Source organism: Grammomys surdaster, unplaced genomic scaffold (genome assembly GCF_004785775.1).
Source record: "Grammomys surdaster isolate TR1022 unplaced genomic scaffold, NIH_TR_1.0 140, whole genome shotgun sequence".
Classification (NCBI taxonomy): Eukaryota; Metazoa; Chordata; class Mammalia; order Rodentia; family Muridae; genus Grammomys; species Grammomys surdaster.
This window is the reverse complement of record NW_021604598.1, coordinates 12,580,338-12,593,360: the sequence shown is the minus strand read 5'-3', so window position 1 is coordinate 12,593,360 and position 13,023 is coordinate 12,580,338. Positions and strand designations below refer to the sequence as shown.

Here is a 13,023-nt window from a genome sequence, read left to right as displayed (position 1 = left end):
CTGCTCCTCCTCTCAGTGGAGCATCCTTTCTACCCTGCTCCTCCTCTGTGAATTGGAGAAAACACAACCCATTCTCTGCTGTTGCCCAGAGCGTTCGTTATATGAATCAGGACAAATGAAGGAAATGACGCAGCAGGAAAATGATGATTCTGTTTCCCCCTTGTAATCTATTTGGAATCTTCTAGGTTCTTTGGCAATCATGCACCTGATAAGGTTAGAAACTGTTTGGAAAAATTTTCTAATTATTTGTATACTGGAATTCAACATCTGTTAAGAGAAGGGAATTAAAATTTAAAAAAAAAATTCCACCCCTGTACCTTTCCACATGTTTCTTTCCTTTCATCTGGGTTGTTGGAAACCAGAAGTCCCCTTACTTATAGCTACAAGTGATTACAAACAGTAATTTGGAAAAATGTAGTAACAAGAAGTAACTGGAGGTAGCAGAACACTATAATTTAAAACTACAGTTGAACTCTTCCAAAACTAGAGAACATTGCTAAGGGCAATATACAAATGATTTTTTTTTTCTTAAATGCAGCACTAAAACCACTTGAAAAAGCCAACCTTTCACCGTGGCTGTTCAGACGGCTTGCTAACATCAACATATTAAGTAGTCAAAAGCCATTTATTCTGGAGATCACAATGTTTCAAGTATCATATTTCATTTGTAAAAATGCATATAAAAACCATTTTTATAAAAATAGATCTAATTCTGTGTACCCAAGAGAAACCTACCATATTTGGCCTATTAAGCTATGGAAGGCCCATTTGAAATGCTACCTGCCAATTACTACATATAAAAGATAATTAAGAAACACTGGTGCTCTGAGAAGTCTCTTCCAGCTCTCTGTGGTTTAGTCTTTCTAATCATAAAACTAGTTTTTTTTTTAAAAAAAATTCTGGAAAATACTAGTGCTTATTTGGGGGAACAAAACAGTAAGACTGTTTTATTTAGAATATAATTTGTAACTATAAGTTGGTGTCATCTGTGCATTAAAAGTCACCACAAAAATCTCCAGTAGGTAAGCTGAAATAAAAAAATAACCTGCCAATAATCTGCACTGTATGGGGGATTCTTGAATCTCTGGTGGCCCAGTCCCCTCTCTAACTGTGATATCACTCTGTGTTGTACAGGGTTGAGGTAGCCTAGGGGAGGAATCTTGAGAACAGTAATCAGCACTGTGCAAGCTTCCTAAGCTGCTGTGAACATTTACTAATGTCCTCAGAGAACCATCAAGTGCCAGAGAACTCACGGGGTACTGTCACACCATAGTGCTGTGTGTCACTGATCAATAGCTTCCGCTTTAGCTCATTCAGCCCGACTCCGACAGGACCTGAAACAGAAGGCAGCAGAGACTGAGAATGGGAGTCTAATCCACTGTTTCTAGAAGTCTAGTTAAGCTATACATATGAGAAGGATTGGCTTTCTAGAGTTGCTTCAAAAAAGTTTATATGCTTACCTTTTTTTTCCCCCAGAAAACTTAAAATAAAGCATACTAAATAACGGCTGAATATATTAACCAATTAATCCATATACAATCACCTAAAATTGCACTCAACAGTCCTGAATGATCACTTTGTTCTAAAAATATTTTTTAGATTTCAATAAAAGAAAATCATTGGCTAGAGATTTTTTTAACCAAGAAAATTTCAGGCTAGAGAATCTGAAAGCTGCTGCAGGCCTTAACACATTTAAATCAGCCAAATGCACACACAGAGAACATATAATGAGCAAGGCAAATGACATGTGCCATGACAACGAAAGATGGCAGATGCACACTGCATTTAAAGAAAATGGCTAGTCAGGGTGGAGATTGGGAGTAAACAAGCAAACTGCCCAAAGAGTGGCTGTGAACACTATCCTGGACCCAAACGTCAGGAAGTGGTCAGCTGCACAGCTGGTGTCCCTTCCTTGTGCTTGGGGTCTACTGTACAGAGACGTAGTTAGAGCACAGGCCCACAGCCAGCCTTCCCTGTGCTAGGTCCCAACTTGCTCCGATCCAAACTTCTCTTCCTAGGATACTGGAGGTGACCTCCTGTCCCACCCCTGCTCCACCCCCACTTCACCCCAACCATCTCCGCCCCAGGAAGATCAGAACTCAGTATAGCACAGAAATTGACTGAGCATTCCTCTGCCTTCCCCTTTCTCCTCTGTGGGCAAAAAGACTTGTAGGAAAGGGATACTGATGAGCTTGCAGGCACACAGAGACAAGGCCAGCAAAGTGGGAACGGCGAGTTAAGGGGATGGTGGGAGGAGAGGGGAAGGGGCAGGCCTGGGTACCATACCTTCCTTCTCACTGGCACATCTGCCTTCACCCTGTCCCATGACTGCCCTCTACCTTTACTACATGGCTGTCAGGAGCCTGTTTCTCTGTCAATGTTCCTTTGTTCTCGAAGACTCCATGAGAACTCAATGATATGCTCAAGTGACATTCAGTTACTATAACTTACTAGAATATACAGTTCCTCTCTCCAAATGAATCTGCTTCCCTAGCACCAGCGAAACAACGAAAAGAAAAGAATGCAGTTTCTAACAACACAACTTTGGCATGACCAGAAGGAAAACAAACAACTAAGTCAGATGTCTGCATTCACTTAGTAGCTCAGATTTAAGAGCTCCAGAACCACAGTGTACAAACAAGCACAGAAACAAAAAGGCCCACAGGTACAGGGGGAGTAAACACCAGCATTTGGATAGAAACCATGATCAGGTTTACCTGAACATGGAGTCTCATGGGTCTGCTACAGGGGTGACCTCCTTGAAGTTGTGTTAAAGGCTTGGATGGCAGCTCATGTGACTGCATCACGAGGGCTCTGGCTTGGTCGATGGTTGAATGGTGATGGCTGAATGGTGGAATCCAGGTAGGAAGACATACCTTGAGCTTAGAGTCTCTCTCCAATTCATTCTGCCTTTTGGCCACCATGATTTGCCCAGTATCCTCCCACCTACCACGTCCTTCCACTCTGGTGCTTCTGCATTGCCAGGAGCCTCCCAGCAATGGAGTCAGCAGGCCATGCCTGGCACCACTTAAAACAGTGAGCCTGGCTAATCATTTTAAGCTGTTTACTCAGGCATTTGGCTTTAGTGACAAAGGTGACTAACATAATGAGAAAGAGGGAGGTGACCTTAACTGACAAAAGGACAACAGGTCAAGTGAAGCAAAGTGACATAATAGAAGCAATTGGGCTTGACCTTACAAGCAGCAGGAGAACATTAACCTGAGCAATGGACGCACATCCAATGCCACAGAAGGCTGGGTTCCAGCCCTACCTTAACTTTTGGAGTACCAAGTTCATGGTTTCCTATACTTTCCCACTTCAAAAGGCTTACCACACTAGTTACACATACCTGCTTATTTGCTGTGATCCCCTAACAGACTGTGAGGTCCGTGAATACAGAGACATCTCCTGCCTCACTCATCTACTATTTCCACAGCTAGCAAATCACAGACATTTGTGTCTATTTCGTGTTACCAAAGCTAGAGCCCAGGGTCTCACACATTCGAGGCAAGTGTGCTACCAGCATGCCCCATCATCAGGGCCCGGATCATTCATTTGAATTTCATGCAATGTGTGGTACTATGGGGGTAAAACATAAGTGAACTATGGGCAGTGAAGTTGAGGTTAAACAGCATCTGCACCTAGGTCATGTGGACATGGTGGTCAGATTCAGAGACACACTGAATGTGACTCAGTTCAGCAAAAGCAGAATAGGTGATGGGTGCCATTAGGTGCAGTAAGTTCCAGGAAGGAACTCTAGTTTCCTGCATCCTGATAAGGGTCACAGCACACTAAGGAAGGGAGGGCTGAGATTTTTGTGTGTATATGCAGAGATAAAACCTGATACTAGGAGAAGCTCTTTATGGAGAAGGACAAGCAGATGCGCACTCTGAAGGTATCTCTAAAATCCTATGGATTCCATCTACCTTAAGGTACAACAATAATATAAGCATATTCTTGAAAAGAAAAAGGCATTTCAATGGAGTACCATTGTGTGTACCTTCCATGTACAGATGAAGTGAACCCAGCTACTTATGTCACACCAAAGTACCCCAATACTAAAGCATACAGGGCCTACTCCATGAAAGAAAGTGGTGGAAAATTGATTTTTTCCCCATGCCTCCCAGCCCTAAAGTTCTTCCTAGAAGGAAAGACTCTTTAAGGAGACACAGAGGTCTCTTATTCCCTACCCTATCCAAATCACAAACAAACAAAGAACAACAAACACCCCTCACCCCCAGCCTCTAAGACCAATGATTTATTTTAACTCAGGAGAAAAAACTGTATGTCTGACTTAGTAGGGAAAGCTATGACAAGTCCAGGATGACACCCTCAACTGCCAATCACACTTGCTTTCAATCCCACCTGACAGCTAAGGATGTCACCCTCACAAATCAGTTGCACTACGCAGCTAAGAAGCCATGCCCACTCACACCAGGCATGAACAGAGGAAAAAAATTTCATCTGAATTTCCTTAGATTTAGATTTTTCTAGACTATGACCTGCAAAGGTAGACTTAGTCTCATAAAACAGCCAAAGGAAGGACAGAATTCAAATTACCTTTATTTATAAAACTGCTCATCGGATGCACACAAGGCAACTTCCCTGTGGGACTTCTGCTCACTCTGCACCCATGCTGGGGAAGAATGCCAGTCTCTTATTGACTCCAAAAAATAAAAACAGAAACAAAACCCACATTCACATCTGTGGTCCGTAACCCTGCTCATGAGTAGGTACCATCACATCAGTGTTAGCTTTATATTTAGAACACATGATCTATGTTCAAGCAATGGAGGGATATGAACACTCATACACATGCCTCTGCAAAGATCTGCTGTGTCCTTCAGCACATAAACCTTTACCAAACTTGGTGAAATGTGCTTATTTGTATATAAGTAGATGGCTTTATAGTTTGCTTTCAATGGTTCTTGCTAATGAGGAAATGGATGGAGGTTTATGCTGATACTCTACAGCTCACAGGTCTTTAGTTTGATGGGGTCTCTAATCGGGGGGATGGCTTTCAGCAGCAGGCATCTGTAACACAGGTCATCAGGAACCCTCAACATATCTGTCAAAGTAGCACCCCCTATTACAGAGAAGACAGCTAGGATAACACCTGAGACCAGATGTCTTTTCTAAAGGGTGGACTTGGAATGTGGCAGCCAGGTTATTCCAAAGCTCCTATGACTTACCAGTCTACATTTTCCAACTCTGTCTACACACCCATCAAAACAATATGGATGAAACAGGAAGTCAGGTTCTGTGCTGCCTACAGCAATGGCTTCCAGTGTCCTGGGCTTCTTTAAGCCTTTCTAGAACCCATACATTCAACAGTGATTGTTTAAGCTTGAAGCTACGAAAACTGGCATAGGCAATATCTACTGACCTCTCAACCAACATTCCAAGGACACTGTGAGACATCCTGGGAAGGCTAAAATAACCCTAAGTGTGTACCAGACCTGGACAGCCTGGATGCACATCAGGACACATCTCTTCCAAGTTTTTTCACTTAGGATTAAGGAAAATCAACCACGATGACGACGGTGCCAGTAAAAGCCCGAAAGCACACTGAACACAGTTTAGTTTATTAATTTGGAATTGAGACGGTAAACTGAGGTTGATGCACCTTCTAGTTTTAAAAAGAAAGAGAGAGTTCACAATCAAACCAGAAATACCATTCTCCAGATGCTTCTTAATAGAAACAGTCTCTCCTAGAGGGAGGACCAAAGTTCACAGGATTAGGGGATGTCACGAAATGGAAAATCCCCAGGAAGCCCAGAAAGTTGTTCAATTCATAGTCCCCCCCCCCCCCCCCCGTTAGATAAGCAGGACAGAACTGCTGTAGGGAGGAAACTCTCGGTGGAGCGGTCTGTGCTGGGTAGAGAGCTCCAGGCACCAAGCCTTCCTAAGTCATCATTCATGCTGGGTGGGACCTGTCAGTGATGCAGCTGACTCCAAGTCACCTATACCCTTGTAAATAACCCCAATAACTCACTGATGAGCTCTGCCAGATTTGTATGGAGTTGTTTCTGTGGTGTGCTTGCACACCACAGGTGTGTCCTACCTGGGGTGAATACATGTTTGTTCATGTCACCCAGGAAAACTTACAGAACAAATGTAAATTAATTATATGCTTCATTTTAAAACCATTTCACAGGGCTTGGGATAGAAATCAGTGATATAGCAATAGACTAGTATACTCAATGCTACAAATTCAATCCCCAATATACTAAATAAAGAAACAGGGACTGGAAAGATGGCTCAGTGATTAAGAGCACAGAGAACCTGGGTTTGGTTCTCAGCACCTACATAGAAGCTCATACCAACCTGTAACTCCCGCTTCATTTTCTGGCCTCTGAGGGCACTGCATGCAGAGAGTACACAGACACTAACAGAAGCAAAACCTTCATGTGCATAAAATTAAATCTGGCTAGCCAAGAAAAAAAATAAATGCATTTAAAAAAAATGAATGATTTTTTAAAAATCACATTGGGAAGAAGAAAGAACACCATTTACAGCAGATCTCTGCTAGAAGTCTTTGGGAAAATGTGATTAAATAAAATTTTAACTTGATTGTTCTACCTTAATGAAAACATGCAAAAATTTGATTTTGTTTTTAAAAGGTTATTCATTTTAATTAAAGAAATACAGCCTTGTAAAGTATCAATAAACTGATAAAAACTCCTCCCTAATTTTTCAATACAGCGTCTAATTATATAGTTTAGGTTGACTCTGACCTCAAGATTCTCCTGAGGCCCTGAATGAATATCCCATGAATGTGACACTCTTCTCCAATAACCCTAGAGTCTGTTGATGTCATGGCTTCATGCTTGCTTCAGATTTTCATCTTTTTTTTTCAGAAATATGTCTAAGAACATTTCATTTCTAGTTCATTTTGTTTTGAGGCTCTCACTGTGCAGCCCGAACTGGTCTGAAACTTGTGATCTGGCTACCTCTGCTTCCAGAGTGCTGGGTACACAGGCATGTGGTTATCACCTGTAACAGACATTGCACAGAGCTAATTTTATATCAGAATTTAGCATACTATACATTCAAAATTAGTTCACAGTTGACATGGTTTTCACTCTGCAAAAGGATTTCAAGGAAGAGCTACATTGTAAATGAGAAACAGATACATCCAACAAAAAAAAAAATGCCAAAAGAATGCAGAAAGTATCAGCTAGGTAATGTTTCCAGAGCTTGGGGCAATGCTGTGAAAACTAGAGTATCCTGCAAGACTGTCAGAAGGATTGCTCATGGGAGCACACAACTGCAAGGCCACACGTTCATCACGCACTGCACATTGGAATTTCAATCACTGACTTATTTATGTGGCAGTGCCATTTCAGAATGAAAATTAATGACAATGATGATGAAAATAGATTTTGTTGAAATCGGTGAAATACGGTATATGCACATACACACATGCATATCTTTCACAATCTAAGGATGAACACAAAATGATTTTGATTTCTGCCATGTAACATTAGTATAGTGTTTCCTTTGTGTATGTGTTTGTTTTACAAGTATATATGTGTGTTCCTCTCCCCTCTGTGTGTGTGTGTGTCCGTATGCATGTGCATGTTGTGTGTGTATGTGGTAGGTGCTGGGGATCTGCATTTCAGTCAAGCTTAGCAAGTGTTTTATCCACTGAGCAATCCCCAGCCCCTGTGTATAGTGTTACTTAGGGCTGATGAGTATCAAATTCAATTTAATAACTTAAATATAAGTAGTGCCTTACAGATGAAAGACTTATCATATTAATAATCTAATAGAAAAGTATCCATACCGGGAAAGATAAGTCAATAGAGAGGACCAAACTATTCATGTAACTACCACAGTAACACATTAATGATAAAGATCCTTCTTGTTTATACATACTTCTTTCTAATATTTGGATTTATATCCAATATTAAGTGGAATATTGGAAGGACATGTGTTGCTCTGACCAAGTACTATTTATATTTTCTCCTGCCCTTTGTCATCTTGGCAGAAGCCAAAAATAATCTATTACAGAGAGAGTTACTGGCATGGATCTGGCTTCTATTCCATGTACTTACACTGCTTCACACAAAAAATCCTGCATTTCCCTATAGGCTTTTTTTCTTTTTTTAAATTGTACTTGGCCAGACTTTTCATTCTTTACTATCCAGAGAAAAATACCAGAATTACTAGAGTCTACCATAGGAACTCAAACTGCATTGTTACCTAAAAAAAAAAAAAAAACACCCATTCACTTGATTTATTGCAAGATAAATCCAACCAACCCCCTAGGCATCTCTCAGATCAGACACATGCTGTAAAACGTCTACTTATCATATTATAGCAATACTCTTTTACTGCTCTAGGCATAAAATACAAACAGCCATGCTATTCTATTTGATCCGTGACCACTGGATGATCAGACAGATCAGATGGTGGCTGGAGTTTAGTGTTCCAAAATGACACTGTGGAGTAGAGCTACGTTCATGGGAAGTCAAATCAGAGCTCATTTCTTCTGTCCCTTTCACAACGGGAGAAAAGTGCTCTTAATGAGGCATCAATTCATAAAGCAAATGCCAAAGCATAAAACAAAAACAGAGAAGAAAATGAGAAGACAAATTTGCTGAATAAACATCTCTCTAAACAGGGCTGTGGACCCACTTGAGTTTTGCATCCACCACTTTCTACTCCAGCTATGACGAGAATACAATACAACTGAAAGGTCAAAATCCAACCATAGTCACCATCCTTAGCAAAGCAAAGGACACTGGTAATGGTAACTTCCTTTCTCCCTAACTCTTCCAAAGGCGACTTTTCACTGGAGATGGCAGGATCTCATTCAAAATCCATTCTCTGCTAGTCCCAAACTCACATTCTGTTAACTAGCACTGCAAGCTACCTCCTAGACATGGCTCACCACATCCATTAGCCACACAAGTGGCCTTAGCCGTCAGCATTTGCTACCATGAATAGATATTTGGTCCATCTTCTCCCACTGGAATATAGATGGCTGGAGGACAAAGGCTTCTGTTGTATCCTAGAGAACCCAGGGCTCAGACCAATGGTTGCTCACTAAAAAACAGTTCAATGAAAAGAACCACGCCTCATGCCAGAAATGAATCCCTACTATACGTATTTCAGATAGACTACAGGCATAAGAAGCCAACTGTGATTCTAATAAAGATCATATTTGTCTCCTGTACACAGGATAATTTTAAGCCCATCACACACTCATAAATTTGACTGTGACTTTTGGTTTTAGAGTATCTACATAGATACCTCCAGAGCAGCCCAGTTACGAGCGTGTACTCTGTCTTATGCAGCTGTGCCATTATCCTTATTTTGGGAGAAAATGATGACATTCTTACAAATGTCCATTTACTCAAAGCACCTTTGCATAGCAGTCTTTAGGGAACACATATGATTCAGCCCAGAGGAAGACCACATCAGACTGACCACTTGTGTTGTAAATGGGAAATATACAGAGATTTATTTTTAGTTTTCTTCCCTATGCTCAAGAGCCAGACAGAACAAGTCACAAATTGTCTGAACATCCACAAAATGAATTTTTGCCCTCATTTTGGCTTAAAGCATGAAAGAGTTTTTGTGGCGTCTCAGACCACACCTTTATCCTCATCCTCCCCACAAGCTCACATACATCATTTGACCTTATTACTTTACTTTTTAAAAAGTCAGCTTTTGGTAAAGATGAAATGTGGTGTGTTGTATAGGACAATGTAGTAAATGCGGCAGCATTTGAGTCTAACACTTTTTAAGAAATATTTTTAAATGCAGAAGGGAATTTAATAGAAACACCGGTGAGGTATCAGGGACTAAAATGCAGTCTAGGAAATACATGTTTACCCAAAGAAGGGAAAATTAAGTATTTCTGATCAGGTCTCATGGTTCCCCGATGCTGTATTTTTGAATGGCACCAATCTGGCTGAATCTGACTCTTTGAACATTGAGTCTAAGAATAGCATATTGTGAGACTATTGAAAGTATTCTGTATCTTCCCAGTGATATTTACCTAACACCCTCTTTGCCAAGGTCATTACTCCCCACAGCTTGGACAACGTGAGTAAGAATAAAGAAGGCACAACTTTGTCTTCCCACCCTCCTGCACACGTCACGGAGGTGAAGGAAACATGTTTTCAGTGTGCAGTCAGGAAAGACAACAGATAGCAGAGAACAGAATAGAATTTCCAAACCATACATCCATTACTCACACACATCACAGAGGTTGAAAACATGTCTTCAGCGTGTAGTCATGGAGGACAACAGTTAACCGAGAAGAGAGTAGAATTTCTAAACTGTGCGTCTATCCTCCAGGTGCTTCTCTCAGATGGTTGGCTGCTACAGTCATTTCAAAGGCTGAGGCTCAAAGTCAGCAGGTAACTAAGACTAGAACACCTCAGGTTTATTTTAAAGGGAGTTTCAGATAACATGAGAAAGGATGGCTTTTTACTCAGACCACGGCCTGTTAGGAGCAAGTCTGAGTCTTTGCAAGACTAGCAAAGCTCTTATCATCTCTGCTTTTCAGATGAGAACACAGGACTGGGGAATATCTGTTGCCAGGCAGCCGACATGGTACTTGCAGAGGCTCCTTTCTTTTTTCTTGCTCTGTGTTGCAGAGATGAGCACATCCTCTCTATGAAATGGTCTTGCGATGGCATGCCGTCTCTCACGGGCCCAGTGCCACATGATCACTTGAAATTTACTCATATTTCAGATATAGTGTATAGCAGAAGGTCATTTTACAATTGTATTTGGGGGTGCATTGTGCTAGGGCTCTAAGTGGTTCCCTGGGTGCAGATGTGAGGTTTTCCACTTGCGCCACTCTCTTCTATCTCTGTTAGTTAACTATCTCAAGTATTTGGCTTCAATGATGGAAGGCTAATGGGGTATTCTGCATATTTGTCCTCTCCTAAGAAAGGTCCAGGATGGCTGATGTACTCTGCCACGGAGTACTATGTAACTAATTGAACTGTATCGATTCCTCTTGAGGATCCCGGGGGTTGGCTGTCTCCTCCTGACACCTCTTGGGGAGTCCAGGAGTTGGCTGTCTCTTTTCCAGAATCACCTACCATCCTCAGCTGAGGAAGAGGGGGCAGGGGCGGAAATGCAGGGAGGCTGCTCAGATGCTTGCAGCAGGGGCAATGGGGAGAGAAGATGGTGGGTCTCAGGTAACCTCCATGTAGGGCCACAGGCTCAGCCATGAGTCCTGGGTGCTGTGTGGACTGGGCTCTATGAGCGCGGTGGCAACTGTAACATTTATGAAACTCCCCTTCCAGATGTAACTGAGACTACAGAAAGGTGGCCTTATAACTTTGAATTTCTTTATATGCAATCCTGTATTTCTGATAAATAATTTCAATATCTTCCAGGTTAATGATCAACTCTGGTGTCACTGGCAAGAGAAAACCATAATCACTTCTCACAAATCACCCACTATCGGTCTCAGATAACATGTAACAAGCTTACAAAGGAGTTCTCCTTACAAAATTGGCCGATTCCTCACCCTTCCAATTGTCCTCATTCCTCCCCAAACTGTCATCTTAAGTTTATAATGTAAGAATTAACAAGAGACACTATGCTCCTCTACCCCCAAACTTTTGCAAAACCACTGGCTTCAATCCTGGAAAGTTGACAGAGCTCTCATCACATTTTAAAAGAAACATAGTAAGGGACAGGAGTGGAGGAACATAAGGTCACGGGGGTCATGTCCGTGAAGGCTGCACAAGACACTGTCTAGAACGTTAATGTGAGTCAAGCCAACCACTGTAGACATGATCTGCCCAAACTTTGAATCTTACAGTACTCAGGACTGAGCCAGCCCAAGGCTAGGCAGGAACTCTTCTTCAGTGTCATACCTCCCCACATTGTAAAATGGTTTGAAACCTGCTGGAACTTATTATTTCATGATGGTCTAACTGCTGTAAGTAGCTTACACCATGGCTACTGCCTCAAATTGAATTGAAAAGAACATCATTAACAAATATTCAAGCATTTACTTACCGATATTCATATATTCATTACCAAATATTCATTGACACATATTAAAATATTCATTAAGAAATATGTTAAGATTTAATACTCTTGATGCTTCTTGTGTTACAGTGAATTTTCTAACCCATCTGCAACAGAGGCTCCACAGCACAGCAGGCTACTTATAAGGTATGCCACCAGAGCCCCTGAACAATCACAAACACAACCAGACAAACACTTCACTTCAGGGACTAAGCAAGGTGTTCAGGATGGAGGGAATTTTAGCGTGAAAGCTTCAACTACGAGAAACTTCAAATTTAAATCCTAGTGTTTTTCTAATTTCCTCAGGATTACAAAGCAAACACTTACCAACCAGGACAACGAGTCTGTATTTGTCATGGGTCTGCCGCCGGTAGGGCATCACCTCCTCGTATGTGGGCACGTCTGCAGCGTCATACTGCTCACTCTTTTTGCATTCATACATTGACTTATTTGTTTTCTTATCTTTTCTGCTAAGACGGAAACTTCTTCTAAAACCAGCTACAAATAAAAAATATACATATTTATTTTTTTAGAAAACATTTAGGGTATTTCAAGCAAAAAATTAAAATCCCCCAAGCCAAATATTAAACTCCTTTCATATCAGCTCCACAATGTAAAATAAAATACAAGTAGCCTATAAATGTGCAAAAGTAAATTTGCTTCCAAAAGGATATCAATGGCTGGTGAGACAGCGCCTGCTGCGGCAAGTTCGATCTCTAGATCCGACATGAGAGTTTGAGAGAGCTGACTTCCACTGTCGTTGACCTCTATACATAGCCTATGGCATGTGCACATACGCACATACACACACACACACACACGCACACACATGAAATAAACAAACATAGTAAAAATTAAAAATAAAAATATGTAGACTACTTTTAGAGTTTTTCTACAAGGTACAAAAGTGAAACAACATATATATATATATATATATATATATATATATATATATATATGAATTTTGGAGACTACATAGGAAGTCAATAACAATTCCCACTGGGTTTGGGA

At 41.1% G+C, this 13,023-nt stretch overlaps 1 protein-coding gene across 1 annotated transcript in view; it reads right to left on the bottom strand.

Annotated features, from left to right (window-relative positions):
* Mpp7 (membrane palmitoylated protein 7) overlaps positions 1-13,023 on the bottom strand; it is a 163,055-nt gene that overhangs the window by 23,481 nt on the left and 126,551 nt on the right. The window contains exons 11-12 of the mRNA XM_028763889.1: positions 12,340-12,510; positions 1,254-1,334 (exon numbers count right to left, since the gene is read on the bottom strand). Coding sequence (XP_028619722.1) covers positions 1,254-1,334; positions 12,340-12,510 — 252 coding nt within the window. The remainder of the gene's footprint in view (positions 1-1,253; positions 1,335-12,339; positions 12,511-13,023) is intronic.